The following is a 13,383-nucleotide window of genomic DNA, read 5'->3' as shown; positions in this document are numbered from 1 at the left end:
TCATGGTCTGAATGAAGGCACACCACCACTGAGTCCTGCTGTGACAGACATCCTGGAACTTCAGTATGAACTGGGGTCCAATGCAAAAGAGTGGTGCCACAACTGACATTGTTAATGCATTTTTCACCATTCCTTTAGCAGCAGGCTTGCTTTCATTTGGAGGGGCATTCCCTACACCTGGAACCAATGGCCCCAGGGGTGAAAGCACAGCCCCACCATTTGCAATGGAAAAGGGGGCTCCAGAACATCTACAGTACTGCGGGGTAAAATGGCACAGGAATTTTTGAGAAAAGGGGAAAAAATAATCTCGGTTATCCTCAAAGTGGGTTTTACCATCAAACATCAAAGTAAGGTCTAGGGACAGGAAATTCAGTTGCCAGGAGTGAAGTGGCAAGACGGACATGAACAAATTCCATAAGACATGACTAAAAACATAGCTACTACATCCCCATTGACCAGCAAGAAGGAAACACAAGCTTTCCTAGGAACCATGGGTTTTTGGGGGATGCAAATCCCAGAGTACAGCCAAATTGTAATCTGTCTCTACTTTGTGACACAGAAGAAAAAATATTTTATGTGGGGCCCTGAACAACAGCAATACTTTGAACAGATCAAACAAGAGATTGTCCATGCAGTAGTCCTTGGGCCAGTCAGGATGGGACAGGATGAGAAGAATGTGCTCTATACTGCAGCCAGGAAGAATGATCCTTCCTGGAGCCTTTGGCAGAAGATGCCTGGAGAAACTCAAGGATGACCTTTGGGTTCAGGTATACAAAGAATATGAGGCCAACAGGAAAAGGGATCTTAGCAGCTTGTGAAAGGGTTTGAGCCATGTTAGAAGTGATTACTATTGAAGCACTGGTCATTCTCACACACTGACTACCAGTGCAGGCTGGATGTTCAAAGCTTGACTTTTAGGTACATGTGTATCCGTGAGTCCAATAGGTTGAAGTTTTATAAATCCAAGTGCTGAGTCCTGCATTTTGGCCACAAAAAAACCTCTGCAATGTTATAGGCTTGGGATAGTGTGGCTGGTGCCCAGGTGGAAAGGCACCTGGGGCTACTGGTCAATAGCTGGCTGAACATGAGCCAGCAGTGTGCTCACATGGCCAAGAAGGCCAGTGGCATCCTGGCCTGCATCAGGAATAGTGTGGCAAGCAGGAGCAGGGAGGTCATTCTTCCCCTGTACTGGGCACTGGTGAGGCCACACCTTGAGTGCTGGGCCCAGTTCTGGGCCCCTCACTTTTGGAAGGATGTTGAGACGCTTGAGTGCATCAGAGGTAGGGCAACAAAGCCATTGAGGGGTTTGGAACACAAGCCCTGTGAGGAATGACTGAGGGAGCTGGGGTTGTTTAGCCTGGAGAAAAGGAGACTCAGAGATGACCTTATCACTCTCTACAGCTTCCTGAAAGGTGGCTGTAGTCAGGTAGGGGTTGGTCTCTTTCTCCAGGCAGCAACTGACAGAATGAGAGGACACAGTCTCAAGCTGCACCAAGGGAAATATAGGTTGGATATTAGGAAAAAGTTTTTCATGGAAATAATAATAAAGTACTAGAATGGTCTTCCTGGGGAGGTGGTGGAGTCACCATCCCTGGATCTGTTTAAAGCAAGACTGGAAGTGGCACTTGGTGCCATTGTCTAGTTGAGGTGTTAGGGCATGGGTTGGACTCGATCTTAGAGGTCTCTTCCAACCTAGTCATTCTGTTATTCTGTGATATGTATATAGTTGTTTGTATGTGTATATGCACATAGTTAAAAGGTATTAATTGGGGCATGATATAGATGATATGGAGTAAGAAGTGGATAAAGTCTTGGGTGACCAAAAAAATGTGAATTTTATTCCATTATTCCTCTATGTCAGTCCATGCAGTTTGTATTACTGTCACTTTAAGACCCAGGGATCAGAAGTGGAACCAGAATCAGTGTTTTGGGTCCATGGAGACTGGAGGTGCCAGGGTCCCTTTAAAAGTGGTGGAACACTCAGGGCTCTCTTTCTTGTTTCTCTATGGGCTGCCAAGAGAGTTTCCTGGGGCATACTCTCTGGGCCAGGGCAGAGAGAAGCAGAAGCATTCTTTAATTTCTCTCTGTACTCTGTGGGAAATTTCATGGTGCAGGTCTCAGAGAAAACTGCATTTGTCAATCCTAGATCATTTTGGAGAAAATGTCCTAACACTTTTCCTGGCCACAGTTGCCAGGAGCAATACCTGTTCCTGGAGTTGGAAAAGGACTTTTGTTTGGACGATTTGTTTTTGCTACTGCCACTCAGGACAGTCATGCTGTGAAAATTGGTTCTCCCTTCTTCCTCGATGAGTTACAGTGGCTACCCCAGATCCAGCTGCCACTGTCGACAGAGCTGCCACCGCTAGGAGAGACCCTGTCAGGTGGCATGGACTAAATGGTTCAGCAACATTTTACTGGTTTTGAACAGGAATAGTTGTCCAAGTTCTCCAGGTTTCCTTTGTTTTATCCTTGTTCCCTCTTGGTTGTTGTTTGGGGGAAAAGAGAGTTTTGTAATCATGGAGGTTCAGTTGTTCTGTTGGGTTTTTTCCTTTGTTCTCTCTCTCTATCACATGGCTAGGAGAATGGGTCTTCTCTGCCATCTTGTATTTGTCCTCTGGCTGATGCAGTCTTCTACAAAAGTCTCCATATTGTGGGGAGGTTTCTCTGCCACCTTGTTTGCTTTGTTCTTGGGGAGTACATAAGATTCAGGACCTTCATAGCCAGTGGTTATTACTGTTATCTTGGTTGTGGCTGAGGTTTTTTTAGGAAACTTATTTTTTCACTTATATCTTCTTGCATTCATCTTTATTGGTGACAGGGGAGTGGTTAAACTGAAAAAGAAGGCAGCTTGTTTCCCAAGCTCTACCCCACAAATTGTCTCTAACCAAAACACTTCTCAGGGAAAAGTATCCAGTTCTGGCTTCAGAGTTGAAAAGTAACATCTGCGTGGCAATCAAGGAACTGCAGAAATGTAGATCATAGCAACAGAATGTTGTTCCCAACTGTGAGCAACTCTACAGTTGTTGAAACTGGCCTAAAAGACATAGCAAGAGCTGCACTACACCTTGTTAATTGCACTTTTCTCTCCTATGCTCCATCAGTATACACTGGTGGCATCATTTTTTTCAGGTTTCTCACTGAGCTGAGATAATTCAAAGGATAATTCCACTTCTCTAAGTAAACAAAAGCCATCATCTAAAGATGCTGATCTCCATCAATCTTTACAGTAAACCAGCTAAGCTGACTTACACGAAACCCACAGACAATGAAGTCTGCTAACAGTGACAAGAATTTATAAAAGTATTAAACAGGAAAACTTACTGCACAGTTACAATAGTTACATCTCCTGAAATTATCTATGTGGCTAATTTTGTTCAGTCAAAGTCCCAGCACTTTATTATTACAGAAATTAATAGGAAAACACTCTGTTAAAAGAAATATCATCATTGGCTGATTCTCGCTGAAGGTATAAAACTCAGAATATATATATGCCCATCCTGAGTGCATAGGAGCAAAATTTTACAATAAAATTTTACACGATCCTGCAACCATACACACACTATTACTTATGAAAAAAAAAAAAAAGAGCATAAGAACAAAGTCAATAAAAAAAATTGTGGTTTCTCACTGCAGTCTTGAAATAAATAACAGTGACTGACATGGAGGGTTCAGAATTATTTGAGGGACAAAATACCAAGCAGCTTTACTGAGAAAGTCAATATTGAAATCAAAGTTACTTCCTGAAGTTGTACTCCTATGCAAAACTAAACAAGTAAACCTTTTCCAGCTATCTTTTTATTCAGCCTTTATTCAACCCCTTAATTATATATATATATATATATATATATTTATATATATATATATATATACTTGGCAGTAAAGATTTCAATAAACTGCATGGAACTTACTAACAATTAAATACAGTGTCAAAAAAGACATCTATAATATATTGGGAAACATACGTTTACTTTGCAGTTTATTTTCTTAGCTCACTGTCATTTGTTTTTGTTACAGTTTTTTTGTTTGATAACTTGCACAAATGAGATTCACAAAATGGAGCAACTAAATTAATTTTCAAATATTTTATAAGCACCAGAGAAAAATACATATTTCTCTGTGGAGGAAACAAAAAGTTGTTTAAGTACTAGTAAGCACTCAACACTTTCCTTCTTGACTGTAATCCAAAAGTTCTCTTCCATTCTCATCTGTTTTCCTTATAAAACCCATGGCCATTTATTTTTCAACTGTGAAATGTGTCTCCACATACATTCCCTAATTAGGTGACAGATTACCAAAAAGTTATAAAATCCACATAGATATCTAAGATTGCAGATCATCAGATCTTCTTTTCCTAGTAATGTGAAAAAAGAAGTCAGAGTTCAGCTTAGACAGGTACTCAAGAATTTATATTCCAAAAAACATCTCTCCAGCCTTTTGCAGGGGGAGATTTATCAGTCTACGAAAGTGAAGTTTAATTTGGGCACATTTTATTACTTGCCTGAAGCATCCTTCAATACTGAGAGTCCTACTTTTGAGTCCTAGAATGGGGAAACTCTGGGCTTCTTGGGTTTTATTTTTCAACACCTCAGATTTTGCTGGTCAGTTGATGCTTACAGTGCTTCCAAAATGTTTGCCTATGGGATTTTGTAGAGGCAGTCAAAAGCAAAAGCACATAGAAATCACAATGTTTTGGACTTAGAGCACTTCCAGACAATGACCTTTATTCTGCAGTACTGCTGCCTGATCAGTAGCTATAAAATCATACTTGTGAGAGAACAAATAAGCAATTCAAACCGCTGAATATTTTTGCTCTGGCAGTTACAGCATTTTTTAAAGGGATGGGTTAATCTTTGAAACTTTGGTTCTAAGCACATTGCATCAACAGAACACACACATTGGTACTACAGAATCAGTGAGAAATATCTGAAACTGGCTTTGATTAAATCAAAAACTTTAAACAGTTTAAAGCTCAAAAGCAGACCATTTACCTAAAGTTGGTATCTATGCAATCAAGCATACTCATTAGCTGTTCCACTAAAAAACAGTGGCTGTTCCTTCTAGACAGTGGCCCTAAGGCTGTTTCTAGTCACTTAGTTCCTTATGTTTCCTCACCAACATTAAATGAAGCAGTAATTTGCTGCCAATATTTGACAAGGCATTTCCATCTGTACCTAAAATAGATTTTTGCCATCTCAATGAAGGTATTTTCTTGCCACCTTCTTGCTGCCCACCATGACACTATTCTAAATATTGGCCGACAGAATTTTCAGGACATTCCTCCACAACACTCCTATTGACTGAAATCATCACTGTAAGCTCCTAGTGTTTTGCTATAGGATCACATCACTGTTAACAAGTTAAAATAAATAGGAAACTCAGGCTAAACAGATTAGTAAGGAGAGCCTTCACTCCATCTTGGCAGAAGTCAGCCCCAGAGACAGGCTTTTTTCCCCACATTTATATTAAAACTTGATTAAACTGTTCAGCACTATGTTACATTTAAGAATATGTAGAAGGCACTGTGCGTCACATAGGATTTCACAAGTTGCTTCCTCTCCCATGAAAAGAAACATGGGGCTGGATCCTTCCTGTCTAGCACACTAGACTATTTTAAAATTATCACCCCTTGAAATTCACAAAACCCTATAAAAGCAGGAAACTGTCATCACTTTGAACTGTCAAAAGTTAGAAAGTTAATAATGGGCTCATTTTGGCACATAAATCATGTATTTCACGAGGCTTATTTTAATTACAGCTTCTTAAATCTCCCAAGCATTTGTAGTAGATCCATGCCCCCTGGACTGGATTATATTTTGCATTTATAATTTCCAGGCAGGAAGTGTTAAAGTAGATAAAGGTTATATTTATATTTTAGGACAAAGAAACAGCAGGCTAGCTATACAGTCAATTACATGTATATAAAGACTGTCTCTGTGATACTTGATAATTAAATGGGATTCAATTTGTACACTCTAACCCATTGTCACAAAGTCTAGTCTCACTATCAGAAGTGAAAATTGAAATCAGGAATAAACAAGACAAACACCTCTTAAAATCCTTTATCTTGTACCATAGAAAGACTGGTATGTTATATAAAATAATGCATATTGCTATTCAAACAAGGCAATACCAGTCTAGGCTGCAATGTTCCTAGGCAGCCACCATGGTCATTTTTACCTCCAATCATCCTTTGAGAGATTAGATAAAATATTCATCTCTTCATCATCTTGCAAAAGACGATACGCCGCACTAACATGATGATTTTCAAGCACAGATCGGTCATTATATAGAATGGCTGAGTCCGACCTAGCATTTAAAAGAAAACAGAAGAAAGGTTGTTTCTCTCTTGTATAAAGAAGCTTTCCTTTGATCAGCTATAGCAATTAAGTCTACAGAACAGATACGAGCATTTTAAGAGTACTTGTAATACTTGGTTAATTGCTGTTACTCAGTAAAAGAAATCTAAAGAATACTGCAAAATCTATTTCTCCAGATAAGACTCACCTAACTGCCTTGTTACATATTTAAAAACAAGTGGTGAATTCTGAGAGATATGCAAACTTGGATTAGAACCATGAGGCTTTTTCCTAGTATTTATGTGTGTCTCTCTGATATTAAAATCTGACTGTACCCAAGTAAGCAATTGTAAGATGTGACCCAATACTGTTTCTAGAATAGCAAACTGACTGTAAGCAAGATAGAACCCAACTGATTTCTGACATCTGTGTGCTAGACTATGCTGTGTGGAAAGGAAATTGCCAGTAGGACCAGAGTAAGACCAAAGGAATTTCATGCCTGATTTTAAGCCCCAGATCAGAGATCTGTAATTGATGAATGGGTAAACTGGTTTGAAGACAAAGAAGTTAACAGCAACAGAGGGTGAATATTTTTTTCTTACAGACCTTACTCAGATCTGCTTCACAGAGCAGTGTATATTTTTATCCTCTGACACTTAACACTGTCTGATGTTCAATGTTAGAAAAATTAAATTATGACTATCCTTCCTTGAATATGTTTATAAGTATTTGGAAAGTACAGCAGATCCGTAATTCCTGCATGCATGAAGTTGTAAGAAGAGTAGTGCGGCTTCACCCAGAACAGACAGAGACTTCTTTCTTCATTCCCAGTCTTTACTGTGCATGTGTGTGCTTTATACAGGAAACCATTATTGATGCACAGTATGATTCAGCTGACACACTACAGACATCTATTTTAATTACAGACATGTAATCTAATTTAATTAAAATGCATCTTAGAAATGCCCAAGTGTGCAGTGTCAGCTGAGGACATTTAGACATTTTGGCATTACTACCAGTACACTCTGATTGTCAAAATAACACACCGACCTTAGATGCCCAATTATCACTGAAACTAGAGACTTCATAATCTTTGCACACTTCTGAATTTTGCTGCTATCTTCATCTAATTTTCCTCTTTTCCACCAACCCAAAAGCTTTATAAAATACACCGGTCCGGTCTATTTTGCGATCAGTTAATAACTGTCTAGCAATTTACGATGCTTTTAAAGAGTATTTCTCTGATTAGGTAATGGTAAACATATCCTCTTGGTGCGGGAAAACCTGCCTACCTACCTTGGTTTTCCACTCAAGTAGAAATAGTATGTGTAGTGTTCACATTCACTGATGAATGCAATAAACACTGCTGAATGCCTGATTTATGCCAATAATGCTTGATTCTTCAAATTCAACAAGGAGAAAAAAAAAGTAAAATTACAATATCTGCTTCAAAACTTTATCTTCTTCAAAATACATCACTCTATGCAGCCATTTTTCTTTGAAAACTTTACATGGAAATATTTTTGGAACTTCCTTTTTCCTGGTTATTAATATGAAGCAATGTTCAAGAATTTAGAATACAAGCATTCCCTTGTGAATGTTTGAACAAGAGAAAATTAAATGTAACCTAAGAAAATGAACTTTCCTCCTTTAACACTTGAAAGCAGACATTCCTGCATTTTTCTAAGGTGGCTGTGCTGTTACTCTCCAAAGGTTTCTCCCTTTATTTCCTGACCCTTCATCATGATTTACAGTGGCCTCACCGTGTCTGGATGTGAAAGTTGTTGGTGGTTCCAGTGTGTTCATAGTCATGTATGGCAGCTGCAAAAATCATAGCGAAGATCTCCAGCTCTGTCAGCCAGTGCTGAAAAGAGATTACAGTACAATCAGATAAGCTGGCATTTTATAATTTGTCTTCTAAGGTAAGTTATCTATCCTCTGTTGACAGTAAGTGTTGCATGTCGTTACCCTTCCCCTGCAGTCTGCCAGCTACTTTAAAGCAAACTTCTCTGGTTGATACGTAAAAGCCAAATCAGTGTTCGTCATGGCCTTTCATTTAAATAAATGGAACTTCAGCAAAATTATTTCAAGACCTAATAAGGTTTAAGGCAGAGCAATTGGAAATGTGCCCTTCTGAAAGAGCAATGTTTGAAGAAGAGAAACAAGGAAAACTCAAGGTTTATCAAAGGAAACTTATACCACCAGGGTATGTATTTTCAGTTCAGTTTACCCGAGTAGTAGAGACTCAGATACAGAAGAATCTCACTATTTTCCAGAAAACCAAAAGTCTTTGTCAATCACTGAATCATGAGAAGAGCAAGGAAGATAACCCTAAATCTGCTTCTGATAGACAGCAGCATTTACTGCTCTAATTGCAGCACGACTGCAATTCACAAGTGCAATCTACATTCAACACAGGAGACTTGGGATGTTTACAGGAGGCAGTGGAGCGTGTGACTCCTCAGGGAAGAGCAACCAGTTCTGGCTTCAGAATTGAAAGCAACACATGTGTGCCAATAGGAACTGCAGAAATGCAGATCATATCCACAAAACATAGTTCCCAAGTGTGAGCAATTCTACAGTTGTTGAAACTGGCCTAAAAGACATAGCCAGAGCTGCACTACACCTTGTTAGCTTGTACCTCTCTGTCCTATACTCCATCACCCAGTAGACAGTGGTGGCAGCATTTTTTCAGGTTTGCTATTGAGCTGCATAGAAGAAGGTATCATCGGCATACAAATATCACCACGAGTGATGCCGACAGACAATTTTTATAGTGATTTTGTATAGCTGATCAAAGATGCTCATTGCATGAGAACGTGTTGTAATTTGATTGGGCTGAGACACATGATTTTTCCTTATCTTTTTTTTTAACAGTTCCAGATACACTTTATAACAATTGGGGAGTGTTCAAGAAGGCCTGAGCTGCAGTAAGATCCTCAACCTCTGCTGACCTGGGTTCATGTGTCTGCTCTGCACTACAAAGACTCCATGACCCTCAAACTGCACAATGGTTAGTGAAAAGGCCTCAGCAAAATGAAGTGAAATATGACAGAATTACATGTATTCAAGTACACAGCAATCACTGAATGACCATGGTATAACAGGAGATAACTGCCAAACATTTAACAGATTAATCTCCCTTTCACTGTCACCTTTGCCTCTACACTTCTGCCAATGCAAGAGCAAGGGCAAATTAGGCGCATGCAAAAAGTGAGGCAAATAATGTGTGGAAAAGATCTGCTCCACAGAATCAGAATAAATGTAATTTCATTCTTTTTTCTAGCTGCAGTGGTAACCAGAAGAAAGAAGAAGACAATGAATACATATGTATCCCATACACTTTGAACTTTCCCTGCTATTTATTCTCCCCAACGGTGTAGGACAGCAACTTTCTAAGCCTCCAGCTGAATCCAAACTGCAATGGTTGAACTTCACTCTGGAATTTATCTTCCTTCAATTTCTCTAGTCCACCCTCAAATGTATTTCTTTCGTTTGTCTTGAGAACCACTGTGAGAACATATTGTGCACTAAGTTTGTTTTTCAAGCCCACTATCCATTCCCAGAATTGTTGTCAGACTTCAGCTGTCTAGGTTTCTGTGCAAGTCAGTCCAGATAATTTTGCTGTAGAGAAGTGGATGGAGATCAGCATTTCCAGATCTCAGCACTCGCTCAGATAAGTGGAATGAATTATCATTTGAATGTACTGTCTCTCACCTTAAGTTAAGAAGAAAGCTTAGACAATATGATTCTTCATATTAGGTTAAACAAATTCCAGCAAATGTGTGTTGGCAGATTCACACAGAAGATCTATGGCAGAATGAAAAACCAAGCTTGGGTTTCCCATTCATCCTCTTTAGATCACTGTTAAAAGAATTCACTTGCCCTCAACAACTTCACTTGGCCTCTCTTCCTAAATAATCCTGAGTTTTTACCTTTTTTAGCCCAGCCATATCAAATTAAGTGTGTCTACAGGGTAAACAGATTCTACTGTGGATAATCATAATCTCATTGGTAAGCAGAAACTGTAGTAAAATCACTATATATTCAGGATGCCAAGTCTTTTACTTACCACTGTGCCTGTCTTGAGAAGGAGATAATGGACTGTCTGTGTGACATCTGCAGCATGCATTAGGTTGTGATAAGGATTTTTGTGTTTACTGTAGCCAACCTCCAGAGCTTCCACAAAAGACACCAAGGCAGAAATAGGAATCTAAGTAAACCAGCACAGAATAAAGAAAGAATAAACAAACAAATAAATAAACAACTCAAAATGAGCAAACAAACAAACAGCATTAATGGCTAGCATTCAGACAGGAGTATTTTGATAAGAGGTTCTCAAAGAGCTGTCTGTACTTCACAAAGCAAGAAAATGCTGGAACATCTGAAACAGTCACTCAAGAGAGAGAGTGAGTTCAGGTTACTACTTCAAACTGTTCTTTCCACCCATATTTATATTACATGTGAATCATCCCCAAAAATAAATACATAGAAATAAGTATACTATGAAATGTTGTCTGGAATACACATAGAATATGAAAAGTAACAGCAACTGCTGGATCGATTGCCATGGAGAAATATTTCTAAATAGATTGCAATCAACTGCCTGTTATCTTCATGATCCATTGGAATATATCTCTGCTTTACTATTCACATTTAAGATTTTCTAATGAAACACATGATATAGCAAATCTTAGATACTCTAAGAGGACTATCATTTATCAGACCTCTGGGTTTTCACAGCAAAATCCAGCCTGCCCATTCTATGGGATTGCCATGTTTCTCTGACTCCAAGAGTAACTGAAATTACCTGACAAAATGCATTTCAGGGAATTTCTAGAAAGAAGACTATGCCAGGTGGTAATGCATGCAACTGCAACATGGGTTCTCCAGTTTCATCTGCTCAGACAGGAAGTACATTAAATGTTAATGTTTCCATATAAAAGATCACTGGTCTTCTCCTCTTAGGTACATATAAGCAGAGGATGCAGTTCTGAGCAGACATCTTGATATCTCATCAGGCATAGGAAGTTCCTGAAAAATTATGGGATCTAGACATCTCTAAATTCTTCCCAGTCAGAGTGAGAACCCCTGGGAAATGGAAATATCAACAGTGGAAAGGAGAACAGAGTTTCTGCATGGGGAAAGTGGTCAAGAACTGGATGGCAATGTTTCCTCTTCAAAATTTGAGGAAACCTCTAACAATTACAAAATTATAGAATAGTTTGGGCTGGAAGGGACTTTTTAAAATCATCTCGTCAACCTGGCCCTGCAATGAACAGGGACATGTACAACCAGACCAGGTTTCTCAGAGTCCAATCTGATCTCGAATGCTTCTAGGGATGGGGCATCTACCACCTCTCTGGGCAAGGTTTTCCAGAGTTTTACCACCCTCACCATAAGAAAATCTTCTTTATATCTAGTCTAAATCCATCCTCTTTTAGTTTAAAATCATTAGCCCTTGCCCTATGGCAACAGACCCTGACATAAAGTTTCCCCCCATCTTTCTTATAGGTCCCCTTCAAGTACCAAAAGGCTGCAATAATCCCCAGGACCTTCTCTTCTCCAGGCTTAACAATGCTAACTCTGTTGGGCTTTCCTCACAGGAAAGGTGCTCCAGCCCTCTGATAATTTCTGTGGCCCTCCTCTACAATGGCTCCAACAGGTTCTTGTCTTTCCTGTGCTAAGAGCTCGAGACCTGGATGACCTGGATGCAGTATTCCAAATGGGGTCTCATGAGAGCAGAGTTGGGAGTAGAATCACCTTCTTTGACCTGCTGGCCAATCTAATTGGAATGAATTTGAATTTGCTTTCATATTCTCTTGTTTTCTTTTATGCCTGCATGCTCGAGGGTCCTGTAAAGCTCAGAAAAATGACGGCATCATTCTTAGAGGATGAAATGCAGTATTTCCCATGGATTTCATTTGGAACCCCTCCTAGCTCATGGTGCCTCATTGCAACTGAAAGTACTACTAAAATCATGTATAGTCTTGCTTATTAGGGAAAGTGCAGTGTTCACAAATTCTTCAAAGATCACTAAAATTACATTTTTAATTGAAAAAAATCAGGGTGAGAGGGAAGTTAAATAAAATTCAAGATGAATGAAGAAAGCCATCTTCTAAGTACTGACCTTGAAACGGTTGATCAGATCATAGTGTGTGAGAAGTTCATAGAAAATAAATTTCAGTGCATGATCCCCACTGGCATCATTTAGTGCAAATACATCAAAGGACCACTTGTCTACATTCTGCAAGAGTATGTAGAAAAGACAGTTAATATGGTCATAATTTTTACCATGATCATTCAATTTCTTCACTTTTTCTCACAATTTGAGAATTCTAGTAGTGATATAAATGTATAATTTTTTTTTCAATTCTTCATAATCCATTTAACCAATGCAGAATTGTCATGTCAGGCAAAAGAATTATAAAAGAAAGGCCTCATAAAATCTGTCCTGCTCTATTAAATTGCCAAAGCTAGCCTGTCACTTCTAAGTAATTTGCACATTCCCATGTGAAAACAATTTCAGTATGAAAACTCGTTAGCATAACAACCTATTCCTGGGTTGAAAAACAAATGCACTTGCAATAACAGTAAGATCTGTTCCATGAGAACCCATAAAGGTAAAATATAAACAACCTGAATCTTAGCACTTACACACTAATCACCTTCTGACCAATAAATGAAGTAGTAAGAAAACTACCAGCCAATAGGTGTTGCACATGAGATCTGTGAAAACTGTATAAATTGTGTTGTGAAAATAAAGAATTGGTTTTCCTGCATGAAGAAAATGGAGTCTCAGCTAACTTATTTCAATACAGAATCATCACTGTACTTACAGTATCAGTATAATTATCAGTATTTTGTGGCTTGTGTTTAAGAAGCTTCCATTAAGAACATGTATGCTGTTAATTTATTCTAAACATGGCAATTCTCTACATCAGAATTTAATCACCAAAGGATGAATCCTAAAATATAAAATCCTGGTTTGCTTTTGTACCTGAGACATTGAGATGTTCCTATTTGGGCTGATATGATACATTAAATGCTAGCAATTATATAAAAATCCAACCTTTATAAGAGAAGA

General features: G+C 38.7%; 1 protein-coding gene across 4 annotated transcripts in view; it reads right to left on the bottom strand.

Moving 5' to 3' along the window:
- The window catches only part of PDE1C (phosphodiesterase 1C), a 131,968-nt gene that overhangs the window by 40,823 nt on the left and 77,762 nt on the right, over window positions 1-13,383 (bottom strand). For all 4 annotated transcript variants that reach the window (XM_083868121.1, XM_083868122.1, XM_083868124.1 and 1 more), the window contains 4 exons: window positions 12,427-12,543; window positions 10,369-10,509; window positions 8,060-8,160; window positions 6,178-6,306 (listed from right to left, as the gene is read on the bottom strand). In XM_083868121.1, the coding sequence (XP_083724247.1) occupies window positions 6,178-6,306; window positions 8,060-8,160; window positions 10,369-10,509; window positions 12,427-12,543 (488 nt within the window). The remainder of the gene's footprint in view (window positions 1-6,177; window positions 6,307-8,059; window positions 8,161-10,368; window positions 10,510-12,426; window positions 12,544-13,383) is intronic.

The sequence above is a fragment of the Zosterops lateralis genome, assembly GCF_965231275.1.
Source record: "Zosterops lateralis genome assembly, chromosome: 1".
Classification (NCBI taxonomy): domain Eukaryota; kingdom Metazoa; phylum Chordata; class Aves; order Passeriformes; family Zosteropidae; genus Zosterops; species Zosterops lateralis.
The sequence above is the reverse complement of the archived record's forward strand: the minus strand, read 5'-3'. Positions and strand labels throughout refer to the sequence as shown.